The sequence below is a fragment of the Octopus sinensis genome, linkage group LG9, assembly GCF_006345805.1.
Source record: "Octopus sinensis linkage group LG9, ASM634580v1, whole genome shotgun sequence".
Classification (NCBI taxonomy): domain Eukaryota; kingdom Metazoa; phylum Mollusca; class Cephalopoda; order Octopoda; family Octopodidae; genus Octopus; species Octopus sinensis.
In genome coordinates, this window is record NC_043005.1 from 90,468,308 (window position 1) to 90,491,697 (window position 23,390).

The window sequence follows — 23,390 nt, forward strand, 5'->3', positions numbered from 1 at the left end:
CTCCAGTGTGCAATCGTTGCATTTAAAACCCATCAATATTTTAATCAACTCTGAAATGTTGCTAAATCTGTCAATTGTATTTTTTATTTCAATATTTCAGAATCCGTCTTGTCCCACTTCATTCGACTGGCAAACCATAAGCAAAGGATCTAATAGACAAGTTAAAATTGTTTTTAATGTCAATGAAAAAATTCATTCGGTTAAAAAGGTATGTTGACTTTCTGTTTGAGTTTATTAGTATTAAAATTTTCCTACAGTGTTGATGAGTAGAACATTAACATGAGATTAACTCTTAGTTTCCTGTAGAACATTAACATGAGATTAACTCTTAGTTTCCTGTAAGACACAGTACCACACAAGACTTTGGTCAGCCAGTCTTGAATATGCTGCATGATATCACAAGAATTGTATTAAGGAATTGAGGAACTGTCTAATACAAAGGAGAAAACTCTGATCCCATGGAAAATTTCCAACATGATGTTAAGAGTTAAACACCTTAACCAATTCTCTGCCTTTGTGGAACTTTGTCCTTGGACCGAGATAAGAAATTAACCCTCTCAGACCTGGGCCACTGTGCCCTCTGCCTTGGCTCCTAAGCAAAACAATAAATAGTTGCATATACAGTTCAAGAGTAATGAGTGCAGGCAAACTAATGCACAGAATCGGTTGATTACTGCTTTACTGAGACTCTGGCAGAGTTGACATTTAATCTATTCCTGCTATAATGGGAAAATGGTGTGACAGGGTTAATTTTGCAGAAGTTGGCTATGGAACTTTTTACTGGGTTTCTCAACCTTCTAGAAATAGAAGCCAAATCGCTTTAAAATCACCTCCTACTCTTTTAGGAACTAAAGAATTCTTAAGAAAATTTGGTCTTAGTAAATTATCTCTGAATAAAAATGGAGACAGACACAAAAGGAAAGCCTTTGATTATAGTCTGCTCAATCAGGCATGACTTAACTCACAACAATCAATGTGGAATCTTTAGAAGAGGAGTTGATGTAATCAAGATAAAAAAAGGGAGAACTCTGTTTATACTGGTAGTCTATGCCTGTTACTAATTCATGCATATTGGTACTCTATGCACATTGGTGCTGTATCATGTTGCTGCTGTAGCCATATTGTCTCTATGAATTCCATCTTTATCTACTGCATATGAGGGAAATTCTGTCCGTGGGTGTGTTTGTGGAGTTGTTAATTAACTCCTCCTACATCAGTTTATCAGTTTTGATGAAACTTGATACATGAGTAGAACTCATGTCTGGAAACCTCAAGGCATACTCAGATTGTTGAAACAAATCGATAATAGGACCCCTGAAAGGGATCCTTATATATATATATATATATCCAATGGAAATAACCCATTCATTTTCCTAAATTATTTGGTAAAAATGAAATTGAGTATGCTTAATTCTTAGTATTTGAACTGTTAGAGTTATTTTCGCAATTTATCCAGTACAACCCTTTAACTAGTAAATAGTATTTTCCTAAACAATTTTCCTTCACGATTTTAGTATACACACCTTATTGGTATTTCCTCTTATGTTCTATATACTATGGGAATGCATTAAGGCCCTTTTTGGAGCTACTTTATTTGAATTCTTACTATTGGGTAACTAATTTCATGTTATTACATAACTGACTTCACAATTTGGGTATTCATAACTTATTGGGAATTCCTAAAAGCAAGATCCTGTGTAAGACAGTTCAGTATTCTCTGTAAATGCACAAAAACTGTTTTAAGGGTACATGCTTTTACATTGTTGTTATTGGATTAGCAAAACAATTATGAGAACAGAACGAAGGGATAAGCTCCAATTTCCTGGTACATCAGCTAGGTATTTCATAAACCTTTTGCTGCTCACAAACTTCAAAATTTGGGTGACTCACAGAATTTAAAATTTTGTTACTTTTAAAAATTCAAATGATCAACTTTTAAAATTCCATTTCTTAAAAAAGTCTTCTCCAAAGTGAGCTTCACTATACCAGTGAAGCAGGCTTGCTTCATTGCCATCAACAGCATCGTATTTCTTTCAGATAAATAAAGACATAAGTATTAACCCTTTCATTACCAACCTAGCTGAAACCATCTCTGGATCTGTAGTACAAATGTCTTGTTTTCATAAGTTTTGAATTAAAATCATCCACCAAACCTTAGTCACAATTTATGTTCCTAACACTAGCTGGATGATAACTAAGTTATTTTACCAAATTCTTTGTTATACTAAAAATTAATTGAAAGAACTACAGAGCATCTCAGAATAAATACAGTAACGAAAGGGTTAATATGCTATGTTAGACATGCCCCACCCAGGTTAGTATGACAAGTCAGTCATTTAAACATTACTTGATGTAATGCATGAAGTAATGCACAGTGAAGATGCATAGCTTAGTGGTTAGGGTATTTGGTTCGTGATTATAAGGCTGTGAGTTCAATTCTTGGCAGTGCATTGTGCCCTTAAGCAAAACACTTTATTTCATGTTGCTCCATTCCACTGAGTTGGCAGAAATGAGTGGTACTTGTATTTGAAAGGGGCCAGTCCTGTCACATTCTGTGTCATGCTGAATCTTCCTGAGAATTATGTTAAGGGTACACATGCATGTTAATTTCAAGGGAAAGTTGTTCCATTGGCAGGATCAACCGGAACCCTCGTCATCACAGCCAGCTTATGTAATGCATGTAGTATGTATTAAGTCTTATATTTTGTAATTAATATCTGTGTATGAGGTTTAGGACCCTTTTCTTCAGGAAATCCAAAGAAAGGGCCCTAACCATGGAATATTGAAATACATAGTAAAAGTAAAAACTTCCACTTGTTTTATTCCTCATAATTAAGGCAGCAAGCTGGCAGAATTATTTGAAATGTCATTTTGGATTCTTTGTTTTTCAGGACTTAAAATATCTGGAGACGAAAGCTATCTTGGCTAGAAAAGATCATCGACTATACATTGCTGATAAGAATCAATGGCCATGGAAGATATCGGTAAGGGCATTCTGTTGTAAAAGAAGATTCATGTCATACAAGGTCAAGGGGTTGATAGGAATGATTGAGTATTTAGCCAAGCCTGTCTAGGGTTTGTGTTTCCAATATATCAGAAGTGTCTATAAATCCGCGTTGTTGTCCTCCTCTTCCTCCTCCTTTTTCCTTTTCTCTTCACTTCCCTCCTCCTCTCACTTTCTCCCCTCCTCTCTCACTTGTCCTCCACTTCTCTTCCTTCTTCCCTTCCTCTCCCCCTCCTTTCGTTGTCCCCTCTTCCTATCCCTCCCCGCCTCCTCATCCTCTCCCCTTTCCTCCTCCTCCTCTTCTTCCTCCCCTTATTTGACGGCTTGTGGGGTCAGACAGAATTTGCTGAAGTAGATTTTCTACAACCAGATGCCAAGTTCCTGTCACTAACCCCGACCCCTTTCCAAGCAAGATAATATTTCCACAATGGCTGGACATGTTTTTCCACAGAAGCTTGGAAATAAAGGACCCCATTTGTATGACAGTGATACTTGCTTTACATCCACCACACACACACACACACATCATCATCATCATTTAATGTCTGCTTTCCATGCTGGCATGGGTAAGATGGCTTCACTGGAACTACCAAGCCAGAGAACTGCACCAGGTTCCAGTCTGATTTGACATGGTTTCTATGGCTGGGTGCCCTTCCTAATGCCAGTACGTTAATGAAATTGTGCTGCAAGATTCCTGATGTGAAACTGTGTGTTGAAACAGATATTGTTATATTTCGGGATGGTCAATTTTTTTTTTTTTTTTTGCCAAATAAACACATTCTCTATGCATTCATTCTTCAATTGTTTATTATTGTTCTTATTTTTATCTTATGTTCTCTGTCTGGAAATCTTTCATTACACATTTATAGATTAGACTGAGCAGGAGGATACTCATGGATAGAAAGAGTTGCTGAAGAGGTCACAAATGTATTTGGCAAAAAAAAAAAAAATGACCATCCTGAAATATTACAATATTACAAGAGTAAAAATACTGCTTGATAAAGCAGAAAGCGAAAGTTCCAAAAAGCACCGATACCCTCACAGGATTGGTGCTTTTTGAAGCTTTTACTTTCATCTTTGGCAAGCGGTACTTTTACCCTTCTTTTATTCAAATATTTAATATTATACCTATTATGGTAGAAGTCTTGCTAACCACCTCGTTATTACTGTCTTTAACAGCAATAATGCTTTCATATAGTTACTTTTATATATATATATATATATATTATATATATATATATATATATATATATATATGTATATTTTGATGATATAACTATGGTGGGCTACTTTCAACTTTTATCTACCAAATCCCTTCACAAGGCTTTGGTCAGCCCGGGACTATAGTGAAAGAAACTCACCCAGGATGCCATATAGTGGGACTGAACCCCAAACCATATGGTTGTGAAGAAAACACACCAGCATCAGTTGTCAAGCGATGTTAGGGGGGGGAGGGGGACAAAAACACACACACACACACACACACATATATATATATATATATATATATTATATATATATATATATATATATACATATAAACAATGGGCTTCTTTCAGTTTCTGTCTACCAAATCCACTCACAAGGCTTCGGTCGACCCGAGGCTATAGTAGAAAACCCTTGCCCAAGGTGCCATGCAGTGGGACTGAACCCAGAACCATGTGGTTGGTAAGCAAGCTACTTACCACACAGCCACTCCTGCGTCTATATAAAACTTGTGTAATATATGGGTCAGATGGGGTTGCTTTCAATGCTGAAGGGTTAAACTTTAAAACAAATATTTTTCGTTACATACCTGTGGTTTTACACATTTTCATTTCCTTTCTTTTGTCTTTCTTTCTTTTTAAAACAGGTGCAAACTGCCTTCCAAATAGAACAGGAACCTATTGCCTGGTGGATTATTCTTCTTTGTATACTTGGTGGCATTTTTATTCTTGCTCTCTTTATTGTTTTGTGTTGGTGGGTAAGTAGCTTCAATCTACCTTTTTCTTTTTTTTTTACCTCTTTTTAATGATTTATTGTTTTCATTCATCATCATCATCATCTTGGTCACTATTCCATGTCTTTCTGACAGCATGCATAAAAGGAAAAGGAAACACAATATCTTATCCAAAAATAAAAAATATTAAAAAAACAACAACAACTAGATTCTGACGAAGATGATGAATATGACTGAGAGATAACAGTTGACCCAGAGCAGCTGTCCTAGCTTCCAGCATGGCCTCAAAGATGGCTCTGGAAACGGGCATACGCATTCCTCAATGTGTCCCTCAGAATATCTTCAAACAACTCATTGATCTTAGCCACCAGCTGTGTCTTGGTGTGGCCAGCAGAGCAGTTGGTCTCTTTCTCAACCACCTCCCACACATAGTAATCCATGGAATCATGACCAAGGGAATTAGAAGTCCAGAAATTGGAGCTGGTACAGTCATAAAAATTCTCTGACAACCACTTCCGACTCTTTCCAGGGGTGTGGCAAGGAGCCAAATCCTGCTGCTTTACATATTGTCTTCCAGCATTAACTGTCTCCAGTCAGGGATTGACCAGTCTCCGGCAGCCTCACAAGACCATCTGAATTGAGCCTAAGGCCCTGTTCAAAGATATAGAACAGCATGATGTCAACCTCACTGGAGATACTCCCAGAGACCCTCCTTTCTGCTTAGCCACAGCTTTGTCTTCTCCTGTGCTTGAGGAGACCTATTGAGTCAAGTACATCAACATCAAAATAAATATCAAATGGAAATTGCAGTTGTGATCCCTGTGCCAGTGGCACGTAAAAAGCACCATCCGAACGTGGACGATGCCAGTGCTGCCTTGACAGGCTTCTGTGCCGGTGGCACATAAAAAGCATCAACTGATCGTGGCCGCTGCCAGCCCCTCCTGGCACCTGTGTCGGTGGCACGTAAAAAGCACCCACGACACTCACAGAGTGGTTGGCATTAGGAAGGGCATCCAGCTGTAGAAACATTGCCAGATCAGACTGGAGCCTGGTGCAGCCTTCTGGCTTCCCAGACCCCGGTCGAACCATCCAATCCATGCTAGCATGGAGAACGGACGTTAAACGATGATGATGATTGCAGCTGTCCATATCATGCTTAGCCTTTACAGTGTTCACAGAGCACTGAACAGCAGTCATTATATCGACGTTTTGGTACCTGGCACAAATTATTGCGATACAGGTAACTATTTTCCAATATTCAGATGGTTTCCAGTCCTCCATGTCAGCTGACTTTTTCTCATCTACAACTTCAATCTTTATGCTCTCCAACGCCATGGATTCTTCACTAATACATGAATCAGTTTCTGAAAAAAGAAGACATAAAAAGATTATGAAATTTTAGCCAAACACCCTGTACGTATGCATACATAATCAGCATCATCATCATTTATAATAGGCGCAGGAGTGGCTGTGTGGTAAGTAACTTACTTACCAACCACAGGGTTCCGGGTTCAGTCCCACTGCGTGGCACCTTGGGCAAGTGTCTTCTACTATAGCCTCGGGCTGACCAAAGCCTTGTGAGTGGATTTGGTAAATGGAAACTGAAAGAAGCCTGTCGTATGTGTGTGTGTGTGTATGCTTGTGTGTCTGTATTTGTTCCCCCCAACATTGCAAAAGAGACCAATAGAATAAGTACTGGGCTTACAAAGAATAAGTCCTGGGGTCGATTTGCTCAACTAAAGGCGGTGTCCCAGCATGGCTGCAGTCAAATGACTGAACCAAGTAAAAGAATAAAAGAATTTATTGTTCCTTTTCCACCCTGGTATGTATCGGACAGTTTGACAGGATCCAACATGTCCGATGACTCATGCTTCAGTGTCTGTTTGGTCTCCATGGCCGGATGCCTTTCTTAACACCAACCACTTTACAGTGTGTTCTGGGTTTGTTTGTTCATGTCCCACCATCACTTGTGGGGTCAGCAGGTAACTTAAAAAACTACAAATATATATGACCAACCCAGCTATTGGATGTTATTATACATCACTGGCCACAATGCACTTTGCATTGTTTTAGTCACCCTGCTGGCTCGGCAAGTGGGCCAACATTTTCCCTGATTGCATGGCTCCTTTGTCACAGGGTCACCTATTAACAGCTGAGTGGACAGAAGCAATATGAAATGAAGTGTTTTGCTCAAGCACATAATGCAGGATCTTAGGATTGTGAGTGTAACACACTCAATCTCCAGGACACACACACACACACACACACGAGAGAGGGCAGTGAAGGAGGTGAGAGATAAGCTGGATCATATTTTAGCCTAATCCTCTAACATAAAGTCACCTTGTCTTGCTGTAGCCCTGCTTATTTGAAGGGAATGTTGTTGTTGTGAACTGCATTGCAACCTCAGTAGTGTTGGTATCACAACAGAATCACCCGGTACATGCTGTAAAGTGGTTGGCATTTAGGAAGGGTAACGAGCTGTGGAAACCGAACCAAAGCAGGCATTGGAGCAAGATGCAGTCCTCATACTTGTCAGAAGCTGTCACAGCCTCAAACTCATGCCAGCATGTAAGATCATCATCATCATCATCATCATCATCACCATCATCATCATCATCATCATCATCATCATCATCAACATCAACACCACCACCACCACCACCACCATCATCACTATCATCACATGTCCATTTACTTTTTATAAACTTGATATTTATGAATATTCTCTTTTCTTTTAATAGCTTGGATTCTTCAAGCGCAATAAAGTCAATCGTGATGAAGACCAGAAGTCTTTTGCTGCCAGTGAAAAGTTATCAAATGAACCAGAAGAAAATAATGTTGTGCCAGAAAAAAACACAAACTCGGATGACAAATTTTTATAGCCTTATACTCATTATTTAAATTAATGTGTATATTGTGTGTACGTGTGTGTGTACGCTGCGTTTTAAGTACATGGTTGGCAGTGTGTGTATATGTTTGTATTGGTGTGTGTGTGTTTGAATGAGAATTGGAGCGATGAGGATGGTGGTGTGTGTGGTGGGGTCTATTATCTTTTCTGAGATAATTTGGAACAATCTCAACTCTGTAAAATTATATTCCATTTCAAAAAGAATCATAACTGTTACCAAATAAGAATGTAAGGATGTGTATTACAAAGAAAAAAAGTAAAAATGCAGTTAGAATTTAAAGAGAAAGAGGAGAGAAACGTATGTGTGTGTGTTAACATGTATATGAATATGAAATCATAACAATAGTAATATTAATAATTTTTTTTATAAAACTTTTGCCTTCATTTAAAAAAAATAGGGAAATATTAATTTAAAATTGCTTTTTAAATATTTATTTACCAATTGTTTCCAAAAATATTTTATCTGTGACAGAACCCATTCCTTAAATGACTTGAAAATTCTTCATCATTATCATTATTAATTGGCAGTATTGTTAGCGTGCTTGAGTTCCAGTCCTGTCGAGGTCAACTTTGCCTTTCACCCTTAGGGGGCAATAAAATAAGTACCAGTCAAGTTCTGGGGTCAATATAATTGATTTCCCACTCCCCTCGGAAAACTGCTGGCCCTGTACCAAATATTTGAAACCATCACTAAGGCAGCAAGCTTTTACAGTTGCCTGCAAACAGGACGAAATGCTCAGTGGCCTGTCTTAATGTTCTGAGTTCAAATTCTGCTGAGGTTGACTTTGCCTTTCATCTTTTGAAGGTTGATAGAACGAGTATCAGTCAAGCACTGGGAATGATGTAATCAACTATCCCCACTCCCTCAAAATTTCAGGCCACATGACTATAGTAGAAAGGATTATTATTATAATTACTATTATCATTCTGAAAGACTCTCAGTTCTTAATTATTGGTTGTTCTTTACTTGAAAGCTGGCAATAACAAATCATCAAAGGCTTCCCTTTAGTGCCTTCTCCTGTGACTCAAAGAGACAATAATCTCCTTAGAATTCAAGCTGTACCCAGCAGTGCTCTCTTCTGGATCACTTCGAGCCTAACAGCAGCTCCGATATTCTTAATATGTTTTTCAAAACCCTTGGAAACTGCTCCTAATGCTCCAATTACCACTGGTATCACTATTACTTTCTTCATGCCCCATAACTTTCCTATCTCGTTCCACAGTGGCTGGTATTTCTCAATCTTTTCTGTTTCCTTACATTTCACCCTCGAATCACCTGGTATTGCAACACCTATTATATTTGCTTCTTTTTCATCTTTATGGATAATCACGATATCTGGTCATCTTGTCTCTATGATTTGGTTGCACTGCATGTTAAAATCCCAGCGTATTTTGCAATGTTCATTTTCGATTACTTCCTCTGGCTTATATTCATATCACTGTTTGGCTCTCTCATGATTTGCTTTACTGCACAACAGCAAGTGGACATATCTGGCCACATTGTCGTGTCTCCTTTTGTATTTGTGTTGTATAAACTTACAGCACTCGCTAACAATATAGTTTATACTTTCTATCTTCTTAGAGCACATCCTACTCTATGGCAAGCCAGTGCTTTTATTAATGTGATGCTTGGAGTAGTTTATTCTGAAAGTTTGTTCTTGAGTGATGCACGCTAATACCTCAGTGGGCCCTTTTAAGTCTCCTTTCTGCAGACATTGCCTGGTTCTATTCCAATCAATCTCATCTTTATTCTTCAAGAACTGACTGTGCATTTTCTTGTCCTGCCAAATTTTCTTCATCTTCTCACTCTGGTCTTTCTTAAATTGTGTTGGATCTACGGCTTTGTTCACTTTTAAGGTTCCCTGCATTTTCACTGCTTCAATCATTTCTTCTTTACTCCCTTGACATACCAAGCCAGGCTATTCTCCTCTTCCCTTACACAACCTTCACAACACACCAATCCCCGTCCTCTATCTCTCCTCTTTACATATAATCTTGACGCGTTGCTGTTGGAATGTAGTTCCTTGTTCATTGTCATTGAGTTACATGTTCTCCACTCTATCTCTTGTAATTCATTCTTCTTCCAAGATACTATTCCTGTGCTATATCTCATCAAAGCAACCGCCCATGTGTTAATTGCTCTAATCTTATAGCTGCCATTTAGCTTCGATTGGAACACAAGCCAAGTTCTCCTTTAATGCTCTTTCCTGGACATGTCTTTCATCTTGTGTTCAATCATCTTATCTTTTTCAATGACACCCAGGTACTTATATGCTTCCTCTCTGACTTTCTTTACAGCTTCACCACTTTCCAGCTTGATCCCATGGCTTTTACTGATTTCCCCCTTTTGAGAATCATTACACCACATTTCTCAATCCCAAATTCCATCCCAATATCTTTGCTAATCATCTGCACAGTTGCCACTAAACTCTCAATTTCCTTCTCAGTCTTAGCAAATAGCTTTAGGTCATCCATAAACCACAGGTTGTTTACTTTCACCCTGCCTAGCATGTACCCCACACGCAGCTTTCTTAAAACACTGGTTAGTGGCAGTATGTAGACAACAAATAGGAGAGGCGACAGACTGTCCCCTTGAAAGATTCCTCTTTTGATATTTACCTCCCCCAGATTATCTCCCCATGTTGTGAGTTCAGTTCGCCACATTGCCATTGAGTTTTGTATTAACTTCAGGATATTACGGGAGACTTTAAGCAGTTTAAGGCATTCAATAATCCATGAATGTTGGACCATGTCATAAGCTTTCCTGTAGTCCACCCATGCCATTGCCAAATTTTTGTGTCTCTTTCAGGAAGGGCATCCGGCCGTAGAAAACTTGCCAAACGCATAGCGCTGCGTATATATTTGTAATTGATCCTTCATTCCTCCGCTCTTACTGTTCCACTGGTAGTAGGTCGTTCTCATCTAGGTACTTATGGATGCTGTTCGATATGATGGCTGTCATCAGTTTCCACATCAGTGGCAAACAAGATATTGGTTGGAAATTTCCAACTACATTCCCTTTATTTGGCTCCTACTGGCATAGTACTGTTCTTCCTTTTGTCATCCAAGCCAGTACTTGGATGTCAATGTTCAGTATTTCGTTCAGCTGTCTTGTGATTCTCCTGTGAAGAGCTGTTAAATTTTTAAGCCAAAAGCTCCTTGCCCTGTGCATTCTTTTCCTTTATCCCCTGGTGGGTACTTCATTGTCATTTCTCAGATTACCTAAAAAGAAGCACTCCATTACAGCCACATTCATTTCTTTCATCCACCTTCTTTTAGCAGTTGCTTGATGATAACTGGGTCCACACTGCTCACCCTTGGGGCACCCACTGGACGAGAGACCATCACAAGTTGTTCCAGCCACGTTCACACCGTTCTCATTTCTATTTTCATTTGACATTTCAGCAATCATGATGAGGGTCAGTGAATTTTAGGTTGCACAACCCCCAGTAATTTTTCTCCCCGTGATACCATAACTGAGAGGATCTCCACCCTAGGATATGGGATTCCTGTAATCTTGATTTACTTTTTGAAGTTTCCATCTCCTACAAGGAATGTTCAAGCATCTTGATTGCTTCTGCCTCTTAGGTATACACTATTTTGGTGGCCGTTGCCTCATAAGAGTTCATTAGCCTTTATACAGGTCTTGTTTTTCTTCCTATAGGGCGTCAAAATAGCAAGAATCATACACCCTTCTCACAGAGCAAGCTCTGCTGGGCTGCTGGGTGGCGAGCTGGCAGAATCATTAGCACGTTGGGCGAAATGCTTAGCGGTATTTCGTCTGTCTTTACGTTCTGAGATCAAATTCCACCAAGGTCGACTTTTCCTTTCATCTTTTTGGGGTTGATAAATTAAGAACCAGTTGTGTACTGGGGGGTCAATCTAATCGACTGGCTCCCTTCCCCCAAATTTCAGGCCTTGTGCCTAGAGTAGAAAGGATTATTATTATTATTATTCTTAAGGCAGCAAGCTGGCAGAATCATTAACATGATAGACAAAATACTCAGCAACATTTCTTTTGACTCTTCATGTTTTGAGTTCAAATTCCACTGAGGTCAACTTTGCCTTTCATCCTTTCAAGTTCGAAAAAAAAAAGAAAAGGTACCATTTGAACTACAGAGGCAATATAATCAACTTCCCTATGCCAAAAATTAGAAAGGATGATGATGATCATGATTATTATTATTATCATTATTATCATCATCATCACCATCATCATGATCAAGCAGTGAGCTGTCAGAATCATTTGTACATTGGACAGAATGCTTAGCAGCATTTCTTCCAGCTTTGTGTTCTGAATTCGATGAAATAAATACCAGCTGAGGACTGGAACCGATGTAACTGACTTATCCCCACCCACGAAATTTCAGGCCATGTGCCAATAGTAGAAAAAGTTATTATTATTATCATTATCATTATTATTATTATTATTATTATTATTATTATTATTATTATTATTATTATTTATTTCATTAACCACTCAATGAGAATTTAGAATGCTTTTCACTATAAATATTTCTGCCCAAATCTCTTTGCCTTCATTTAAATAAAAACAGAACAAATGTTTTTTAGTCGATGCCAATAAGGATGTGAAGATACCAACTTCACTCAAAGATTTTTTCCTTTTTTTTTCCACCCCCTTACTAGTGTGCAGTTTAAATACAAAAAAATTTTAAAGCGTAACTCTAGGCCTCTTTTATGTCAATTTTTTTATATTTCTTTTTTTAAAAAAAAAAACAAAAGGGAAACCATTATTTTTGTAATTAAAACAAAAATAAGCTTAAATTTTCTTGTTTTATTTTTGTATAAATACATTTTTCAAAACTTTTGGTATTTATTCTTTCTTTTCTTTATTTAATGTATTTAATATTTATTTCATTATGTGCAACAGAAGCTGTATTAAATTAAATAAGCCATATGTGTATCATACTTAATGCAAATACATCATGGCAAGCCAAATTACCTGCAGCATATATTTTTGTGTTATTTAACGCAGGATGTGCAAAAGAGACATTATTTTCAGACAAATGCCACTTTTAGTTTGGCCATCCACGATGTAGTGGCACTAAGTATGACACATGGATTGCTAATCTAATACATACTTCTTTGGATGTTGTTGTTGTTGTTGTTTAGTCCAGGTCAGCTTCAAATGAGTGGACCCTGAATGTCAGTATATTCAATGGAGAATTTGGTATGAAATGGTTTCATATTATGTCCTTGAGCAAGACACTTTATTTCACATTGCTCCAGTCCACTAAACTGGCAAAAATGAGTTGTACCAGTAATTCTGTGTCACGCTGAATCTCCCTGAGAACTATTTTAAGGGTACACATGTCTGTGGAATACTCAACCAACTTGCTTTTACTCTTTTACTTGTTTCAGTCATTTGACTGTGGCCATGCTGGAGCACCGCCTTTAGTCGAGCAAATTGACCCCCAGGATTTATTCTTTGTAAGCCTGGTACTTATTCTATTGGTCTTGTTTGCCGAACCGCTAAGTTACGGGGACGTAAGCACACCAGCATGGGGACAAATACAGATACACAAATATATACACATACATGCAAATATATATATATATATATATATATATATATATATATATAATATATATATATATATACATATATACGATGGGCTTCTTTCAGTTTCTGTCTACCAAATCCACTCACAAGGCTTTGGTCAGCCTGAGGCCATGGTAGAAGACACTTGCCCAAGGTGCCACGCAGTGGGACTGAACCCGGAACCATGTGGTTCGTAAGCAAGCTACTTACCGCACAGTCACTAGCTACTTAAAACAATATGTTGCTTGGTTATCTTTCATACGGGTCATATCACTGCCAACCCAGCGACTTCACAAGTTTCTTTTGGAGGTTTACACCCATGTTCCTGTTTCATAAGAAGGTTGTTCTGTTGATTGGATCGGTTGGAACCTCGTCATTTTTTTTCCTGGTATAAAAACGGGGTTTTGTAAAAGCTCTACCTCAGCATATTTTTTAAAATCCTAATTGTTGGGGCAGCTATGCTGGAGTTCCAGAATTCTGTGTTTGGAAGTTTTATGTAAGGCGCTGCATTCTTGATAAATGTTTCAACAGCAAATAAGCATTGGGCATTAATTTAAATCACGATGGTAACTGTCAAAAAGAGAAAGAAAGAAAGAAAATGGTAAAACATTAGTCAACAAAGGCAAAAAAAAAAAAGAAACAGAACCTGTCAAAGAGCTGCAGAGTTATTTCCAAACTAGGAAGAATGGTCTGAGAGACAAAGGACCAAAGATCTATAGATCAATATTATTTGGAATCTGACTGTACTCAATATGTAGGAAAAACATAGGAAGAAATTCAGTATTGTGTTCTTGATGCAAATAATGGTTGTAAATGAAGCACAGTGGAATCACTGGAAGACCAGGATATCAAGATGCATAGAGCTTATCATACACGGAATATATTTGTACATCATCATCATCATCATCGTTTAACGTTTGCTTTCCATGCTAGCATGGGTTGGACGAATGACTGAGGGCTGGTGAACCAGATGGCTTCAATCTTGATCTGGCAGAGTTTCTACAGCTGGATGCCCTTCCTAATGCCAACCACTCCGAGAGTGTAGTGGGTACTTTTATGTACCACCGGCACTGGGACCAGTCAGGCGGCACTGGCAACGATCTCGCTCGAATCATTTACACATGCCAGTAAGGCGATGCTGGTAACGATCACGCTCGAATAGTGTCTTTTACGTGCCACCAGCACGGAGGCCAGATAGCCGCTCTGGCAATGATCATGCTCAGATAGTGCTCTTAATACCCTACTAGCACGGGGCTCAAGTACCAGTAAGGCGAGGCTGGTAACGATCATGCTCGAATGGTGCCTTTTAAGTGCCACTGGCACTGAAGCCGGTTAGCCGCTCTGTCAATGATCACACTTGTATGGTGCTCTTTGCACCCTGCTAGCATGGACCCCAGTCATCGAATTTGATTTTGATTTTTGATTTCACTTGCCTTAACAGGTCTTCGCAAGCAAAGTTTTAGTGTCCAAAGAAGGAAAAGGTACGCATAAGTGGGCTCTGTAACGCCCCTGAAGGCAAATGGTCCAGGGTTTAGGGTGCTGCATTCATGATTGTACGTTCATTGTTCTGATACTTGGACGCATTGTGTTCTTGAGCAAAATACTTCATTTCACATTGCCGCAGCCCACTCAGCTGCAAATGGGTCACCCATCGCAGGCTACCCATTTACGTAGGCTTGGAAATGGGGTGCAGTGGGTGAAAGTGCACCCCTTAAAATTTTGAGAGGTGCAATGAAAACGTTTTGAGCATCCTCTGTTGGGCCTGGTTTTGTGCCCACCAGGCAAATTTCATTCCAGTGCTCAGGTCTATGTAAATGAGTTCCAGCAATAGTAGGGGAAATTAATCCTGCAATGGACTGTGTCCTGCTCCAAGGGTGTATTGTAATATCAGCCATGGAAACTGGATTATATTGTGGCCTTCTGAGTCCCAGGGCCTCGGACAGGTCTGAGTAAGTGGAATAGTTGTCAACAAAGGTGGGACTATGAAATGCACTCCATACATGACACAAGCGTCTTAGTTGATGCAGGAGAGACATTTTGTTATCCAGGTGAGCTAATTAGGGCTGGAGGTGGTTGTGAGGTAAGTTTAGTAAGTCTAGGTGCAGGCATGGATGTGCGGTTCAGAAGCTTTCTTTGCAACCCTGCAAGGCAGTCTGGACAAGTGTCTCCTCCCCCAGGACAACCAATGCTCTGTGGGTAGATTTGATAGACAGAAATTATGGGGAAACATTGTGTATATGTGTGCATACACACACATGTATAGACAAACACACACACACACATATATAGGGGACAGTAGAGACAAACACGCACACATTCATATATGTGTGTGTATATATGTATACATATAATTATCTATATATATATATAATAATAATATTATTAGGGAGTATAACTTCAAACTTACAGGGAAAAATTCAATTTAGTATTAAATCAAATTTCACAATATAAATATATAAAATATGAATTAGAGATAAAAGCACTATTATGCAACTCAAACAGTGATAGACATAAACCAATACATAAGTAACCATTATATATATAATTAATATAATATATAAAATATATTTATATATATATTTTTTAGATTATATTATAAAAATAAATAAAATTAAATATATATATATATAAATATATTTTATATATTATATTAATTATATATATTATTTGTTATTTATGTATTGGTTTATGTCTATCACTGTTTGAGTTGCATAATAGTGGTTTTATCTCTAATTCATATATGCTGCACAAGTTGTCTTGGGAGAAGAAATTCTCCTTATAGACAAGATGAGTGTCAACACAGCAATCAGGTCGTCATGGATGACATTGCAGGATTGTAGGACACATGCGTTTCTGTTTCGGTACATTTCATTAACTTTATATACCAAGTTGTTGTTCATGGTTATAAGAACTGGTTGCTCATATATTAGAATAACAAATGGTACATTTAGTGTATTGGAGCGCAAAAAGCTTTGTCAAGCTGGAATTAATTAAAGATGCACTAAGCAACATTTCGTGTTGCTCCAGTCCACTCAGCTGATAAAAATGAGTAACCTTGCAACAGGTGGCAGAATCTGTAATGCCAAAGAAACCAGTCCTAGGCTCCTTACAAAATAACATGAACAAACCATAAGCAGCATCGAATGCCATACAGTTATGTACAATCATATCTAACATGTTTGAATATACACAAACATGTTAAATATAATTGTACACACTAGTATACTTATTTATTTTGTAATGGTTTAGCGTTGAAGGAGGGTATGTCCAATAATGACCCTCAGAGTCTCTCTGAGATTGAAGATGTTTGATGCTTTGAACAACTGCAAGAAGATGGCCATATGAAACACACGAGAGAGATGAAAATTACAGAAGGATAACATTCTGGGGAGGAAGGACTGGGATAAAGTAGTTTGTGTCGGACCTGGAGAATGGACACGATATGGTTGTTGAAAAATTAAAAGTATCGTTCGTTTTCAAGGAACAGAAGCCTTGTAATAATAAAAGAAGAAGGAAGAATGAAGAGAAGGTATACTTGTAGTTGCAGGCTAATTATATCCTATGTGGTTCCATTGAGATATTTACCAAAATATTGGTATTTTAGAAAATGTTTATCTGACATCCTATTAAGGATGCCTTCTCGTATGTCCGGCTGTTTTCCTAGAAATTCATTCTAATGTTTAATATTCTACGAACAAAAAAAATGAGGTACAAATTTTTTATCAGTGACAGAAAAAAGAGAAAGGAAGGAAAGAAAGAAAAAAAATGTGTGCATTGAATTCTAGAGTACAGAGTACAAGTAAACCTGGAAATGCTAAGATAAATATGGTGTGTCTCATTCCATGTTAAAACCTGATTTTTGACATCTGCATTTTAAAAATAAATATGGTAAGTGAAAAAATAGTAACAAGTAGCAGCAGCAGCAGTAGTAGTAGTAGTAGTAGTAGTAGTAGTAGTAGTTGTTGTTGTTGTTGTTGTTTAGTTCCAAGTCAGATCTGAACTAACAATCTTAGGACAAAAAGAGTTCCAGCCATTGTGATCTCATTTTTTTTCCTTCAGACTACATTATATAATCTGTCCTTTTTGTAAGAGAGTGAGGGATATCAGGGAACATGCAAATGCTGGAACAGGAACAGACATGTCCTTAGACAAGATCAAGAGAGCAATTGTCTGGTGGCACTAAAATGGCAGTCTTTGGGGGGGGGGGGAGAACAACAGGGAACCCTAAAATCACACGGTGAAGGACGATTGACAAGGAAAGGGGACAAGAAAGGTGGAGAAGCTGGAATGACACTAGAACAATGGCAGAAAACAGAGGTGATTGTAGAGATCATGTTGCAACTTTATGTACCTCGTGGCATGGAGAGGTGTAACAAACTAATTAACACCAACAGGTAATAATTCCTATGGTGCATGGAGAACATCAAGAACCCACACCATGACATTTCCATTGATTATTATGTCTCTGATAGATCTGAACATGAAGATCTGGCCAGTGTTGTCTTTTATCTTTTATCAATAGAGAACATCTCCTTCCTTTTGGCCAATGGTTCTCAACTGGGTCCTTATGACCCTTGGGGTCCACATAAGATTTTGTTGTTAAAATTTAGTAGCAATAAGTTGTTTATACCTCTTTAATACACTAAGTATTTCAACATTTTTTATACACTTCCTCATAAATATTTCATTATAAAAATATAATGGGATTTTTTTAAACATTGACTGCTTATTAGGGTCCAGTAGAATAAAATAGGAACCAACAGGCTCCATAGAAAAAGAATGGTTGAGAACCACTACTTTAGACGATGTGTGTTTATAACATGGGATTCTTCAGTGTGGAGGTGCATGGCTTCGTGGTTAGGGTATTCAGCTCATTACTGTAAGGTCATGAGTTCGATTCCTAGTAATATGTTGTGTCCTTGAGCAAGACACTTCATTTCACCTTGCTCCAGTCCCCTCAGCTGGCCAAAATAAATTGTACCTATATTTCAAAAGGCCAGCCTGGTCACATTTTGGATCATGCTAAATCTTCCTGAGATCTACATTAAGGGTACACATGTCTGTGGGGTGCTCAGCCACTTGCACATTAATTTCATGAGAAGGCTGTTCCATTGATCGAATCAGTTGGAACCCTTGTCATCGTAACCAACAGAATATAAGAAAGAAAAAAAAGAAAAAACAAGAAAACAAAAGGATTTTTGTGACCTCATGGTGTCACGGCCCTATTGTGTCACTCCAATGTCAAACCACAGTGGACCAATGCATGGTGATGTCTGCCAGACAGATAAGGATTTATGTGATGCAAGCAGAACAGTGAGAAGCCAAACAATGGTTATTTTCATGAATTTCTTTAATTCGTATCATTGTTGCTGCTGTGTAGGCAAACATGACACTTATGGTATACTCTTTTTTTTTACTCTTTTACTTATTTCAGTCATTTGACTGTGGCCATGCTGGAGCACCACCTTGAATCGAGCAAATTTTTTTGTAAGCATAGTACATATTCTATCAGTCTCTTTTGCTGAACTGCTAAGTTACGGGGACGTAAACACACCAGCATCGGTGGTCAAGCGATGTTGGAGGGACAAAAACAGACACACAAACATATACACACACATACATATATACACACACACACACACACACACACACATATATATATATATATATATATATATATATATATATATACACACACATATATATGATGGGCTTCTTTCAGTTTCTGTCAACCAAATCCACTCACAAGGCTTTGGTCGACCTCAGGCTATAGTAGAAGACACTTGCCCAAGGTACCACACAGTGGGACTGAACCTAGAACCATGTGGTTGGTAAGCAAGCTACTTACCACACAGCCAATCCTATGCCTATGGTATGTTGGCTGTTGGTCAAATAAAGCATGACTTAGAGATGTCTTGCTCCAGACATCCTCTGCCTCTGATCAGCTGCCTGCCTACTTCATGCTCCAACAAACAGGGTTGAATCATATACGATGCAGTTTGACAATCTGCACATGTTGCACTCTCACCTGACTCAGTCTCCTTCTCTGCTTATAAATCCTGGATGAGATAGCCTTGGTCACACTGCAGCTGCTGTTGTTCTATTTACTTAAGTTTAACAACGTTTCCCAGCGCAGTTCTTGGCATTGGTCAGTGATCCTTTCCACCATTGCTCAACTAAAATTAGCAACTAAATCTCCTCCAACATTCACCTTATGCTTTATTTAAAGCCAATGAACCATCATCATCATCATCATCATCAAATATATCAATTTATGCATTAATATAGAAATGGAGAAAATTAATGAGATGGGTAATATCTATGAATCCCACCATTACTTACTCCCATACTGCTGTATTATCCCAAGAAAATGTTGGTACTATAGTGAAAAATCAGTGCTAAACAGGGTAGCGTTTTCTTCAGACATATCATCATCACCACTAACATCAACATCAACACCAACACTACCATTAACAACAACAATGACACCAAGACCATCATCATTATTGTCATCTTTTAACAACCCTCTTCCATGATGTCATGCGCTGGATGGTTTACAGGAACTGACAGGTCTAAGGTCGACATTGTCCTCCAATGTCTGCTTTGGCATCGTTTCTAAGATCAAGCCCTTCACAGAGTGTACTGGGTGTTTTTTTTTGTTTTTTTTTTGTCATAGGTGTAGGAGTGGCTGTGTGGTAAGTAGCTTGCGTACCAACCACATGGTTCTGGGCACAGTCCCATTGTGAGGCACTTGGGCAACAAGCTTCTTCTATAATCTCAGGCTGACCAAAGCCTTGTGAGTGGTTTTGGTAGACGGAAACTGAAAGAAGCCCGTCGTATAAATGTATATATATATGTGTGTGTGTGTATGTATGTTTGTGTGTCTGTGTTTGTCCCCCTGAACATCGCTTGACAATCAATGCTGGTGTGTTTACGTCCTCGTAACTTAGCGATTCAGTGAAAGAGACCAATAGAATAAGTACTAGGCTTACAAAGAATAAGTCCTGGGGTCAATTTGCTCGACTAAAAGGTGGTGCTCCAGCATGGCCACAGTCAAATGACAGAAACAAGTAAAAGAGAGTAAAAGAGAGTATGGCATCACTGGATGAAATAGATGTGAGTATATTATGTCAGAAAAGAAAATGAGTCACAACTTGGATGCCGGTTTAACGATGAGAATTCAATGCTCAGGCATGGTGAAAGAAATATTTGGTCCAAGTTTACAATCCAAAAGTGACAACCCTGCATAAAAGAAACTTTAAGCATCAGTAGCATCATTCACTTCACAATGAATGAGATGTGATATTCCTTTCTTTGACTTTTTCATAATCATCATTGTTTTAAAGTTCACATTTCCATGCCATTGTACGTCAAACGGAATTTTTTACATCTGGGTGCCCTTCCTGTCACCAACCCTCACATGTTTCCGAGCAAAAGTAATTTATTAAAATATTATGTTATTATGGTGTTGGGAAGGGCATCCAGCTGTAGAAACTCTGCCAGATCAAGATTGGAACCTGGTGCAACCATCTGGTTCACCAGTCCTCAGTCAAATCGTCCAACCATGCTAGTATGGAAAGCAGATGTTAAACGATGATGATGATGTTAATCAGAAAGCCGTTGCTGGTTTAAATACTTTGAAACTGAAGCAGTGAAAAGAAAGTGTAATAACATATTGCAGTTTAATAACCTGTTAATAATTGAGCTCTTGAAAGCAGTGAGCTGACACAATCATATATATTTCATTTCTCTAAATGGATAAATCTGAACAGTCTGGTTTCAGTGAACCGTATAGCCATTGTACATTCTGAGTCTTCTAGTTCAATTTTCTAACTCAAATAGGAGTCCCATGAATAAAAGCTGTCCAGCCATGACCATCTCATCAAGTTGTGATATATATTGTACTATATTATCCAATACGGTCTTTTTTTTTTTTCCAAGATGTGAGAGTGTGAGCTGAAGAAGATTTGCTGCTACTTCTAGCCAGATGGGTTTCTGCACAGAGACTGCCATGTCAGTTTGACTCAAAGAGGAATTCTTTTGTTGTGGTTCTCAATATATTATGGAACCTGTTGCATTTCTATGTAATTCTTTTGTTTGAAATATCATGTCATAAAGAAGGTAATTGTAAGCTACTAAGCCAGCCCTGTCTGTAATCTGGTTTCACTTCTCACTTAGAAATGTATTTCACTTATCATACAGGGGAGAGTCACTAGAACATTGGATATACTGCCTTGTGGTAGTTGTTCAAATCTTACCAAGATCAACTTTGCCCTTCATCCTTTTGGGTTAAAATACATAATGGATGGCTTCAGTTTCTACTCACAACGTATAGGTCAAGTCATGTCTACAGCCAAATGCATCCGTGCAGTGGCACCCAACTCTTAACCATGTGGTTCTGAACCTCTTAACTACACAGCCATGATTGTCCTTTCTTATCCCAAGGAGATGCCAGATTGTATTTGGTCTGCTTCTTTGTGTTCACAGTTCAAATCCTGTCGTAGCCTAGACTTAATCTAGTTTGTTTTTGCTTTAACCCCCACCACCTGTCTCATGGGTGCTTTCAGTGGAGTCTACTTTGTAACCAATATTCAGACCCGGTTTCCTAATGGTCACAATAGGACACAAACAGCGGCCAAAAGCCAGTTGGTCCCTGCTACGTTCAAATGCAGATATACAGATAGTTTATGCTACAAAAGGTTTAACTTTGATTAATCACAGTGATCGTGTCGTTTTTTCGAGAACTACATATCTAGGACTACTTTATTCAATGTATCCCTCAGTTTTCAAGATAATTCAAGGGAGATTTGGTTGCTATTTCGAGGAGATTGAATGACCATGAAGAACTGCCTTCATTGGTTCAAGATCATCTACCTTTCACGAAAAAGGTGTTTTAACGTCTATGAAGATTATTTGTGATATATAAATTCAACGTATTTTTATCACAAGGGCCAGCCTGATCACATTCTGGGTCACGCTAAATTTAACGTATTGATATGGAGGTCAGTTCGGAGGCTGAGTGCTGCGACCTACTTTTGTGATCTGACGTCAGGGAGACGGGTAGGCCTTTTGTCCTGTCGGTTTTTGGGGAGGTTTATGTATTCGGAAGAGACCTTTAACCTTGTTCCGGTCAAGGAAGGGTCGAGAAACCACCCCTTTAAAAACACGACGCGCTGGAGTTTTTGCGGTCAGTCGGTGAGGCAGTCGAGAACAGAGGAGTTGACAACAGGGTAGCTGGCGTGAGAGACAGGAGTGATGCAGACGGTCAGCCAAGAAGGTGGCGATGGCGAAGGCAACTACATCGTTGAGAAGGACAGACAGACAATGAGAGGTTGAGAAAGACAGGCAGATAGGATTAAGGAGCTGGGAGAGATTACGGCGAGAAGGCATGGCTATTCGTAGTGGGAGTTTGTAAACGAAGAAACTTGCGGTTTGTGTCTTTTGTTTATGTTTTGATGTGTTAAAGAAAAAGAATTGATGTGGTGAAAAAAAAGAGTTGTTAAAGAAAAAAAGAATTGAAAAGAGAGGAGGAAGAAGTACTGAATTAAGGAAAAGAGAAATGTAAAAGAAATTAGATTGTGAAAAGAACTGTGTCGTTGAGTTGTGTTGAAAAAGAAAGAGAAAGACTTTAATGTGATTTGAACATTAATGTATTGAATTGAACTGTTGTCTCCGGACTGTATATTGTATCTGTTGCTTTCTTGCATGTTATTTTCTTTAATGTATATGATATGTATCACATTGTATTTGATGTCGTAATTGTTATAAACTGTTCTTAAATGTAGCCAATTGCCTCCGCCGTCTCTCTATCTCTTCCTGCGGTTGTTGTTGTTGTTATCTCCGGTCGCCGGTTCGAGTTCGCTGCTACCTTCCCCCTCTTTCCGTGGCGAATCCCCCGATCAACTGGGCCGGTGTAATAGTCGTCGCTCGACTTGGTAGGGTCCCGGGTTCGAGTTGGGCGACGGCAGGTGGTTCG

The 23,390-nt window shown here is 38.6% G+C and overlaps 1 protein-coding gene across 2 annotated transcripts in view; it reads left to right on the top strand.

Moving 5' to 3' along the window:
* Positions 1 to 23,390, top strand: part of LOC115215378 — a 34,972-nt gene that overhangs the window by 6,773 nt on the left and 4,809 nt on the right. Inside the window, exons 3-6 of one of the 2 annotated variants that reach the window (XR_005000738.1) lie at positions 101 to 208; positions 2,892 to 2,984; positions 4,857 to 4,967; positions 7,685 to 8,149. Coding sequence is in view for 1 of the 2 variants with exons in the window: in XM_029784536.1 (XP_029640396.1) it covers positions 101 to 208; positions 2,892 to 2,984; positions 4,857 to 4,967; positions 7,685 to 7,825 (453 nt within the window). In the remaining variant the exon portion in view is untranslated. Of the gene's footprint in view, positions 1 to 100; positions 209 to 2,891; positions 2,985 to 4,856; positions 4,968 to 7,684; positions 10,763 to 23,390 lie in introns of those variants that run through there. The other variant, XM_029784536.1, reaches the window with a different exon arrangement.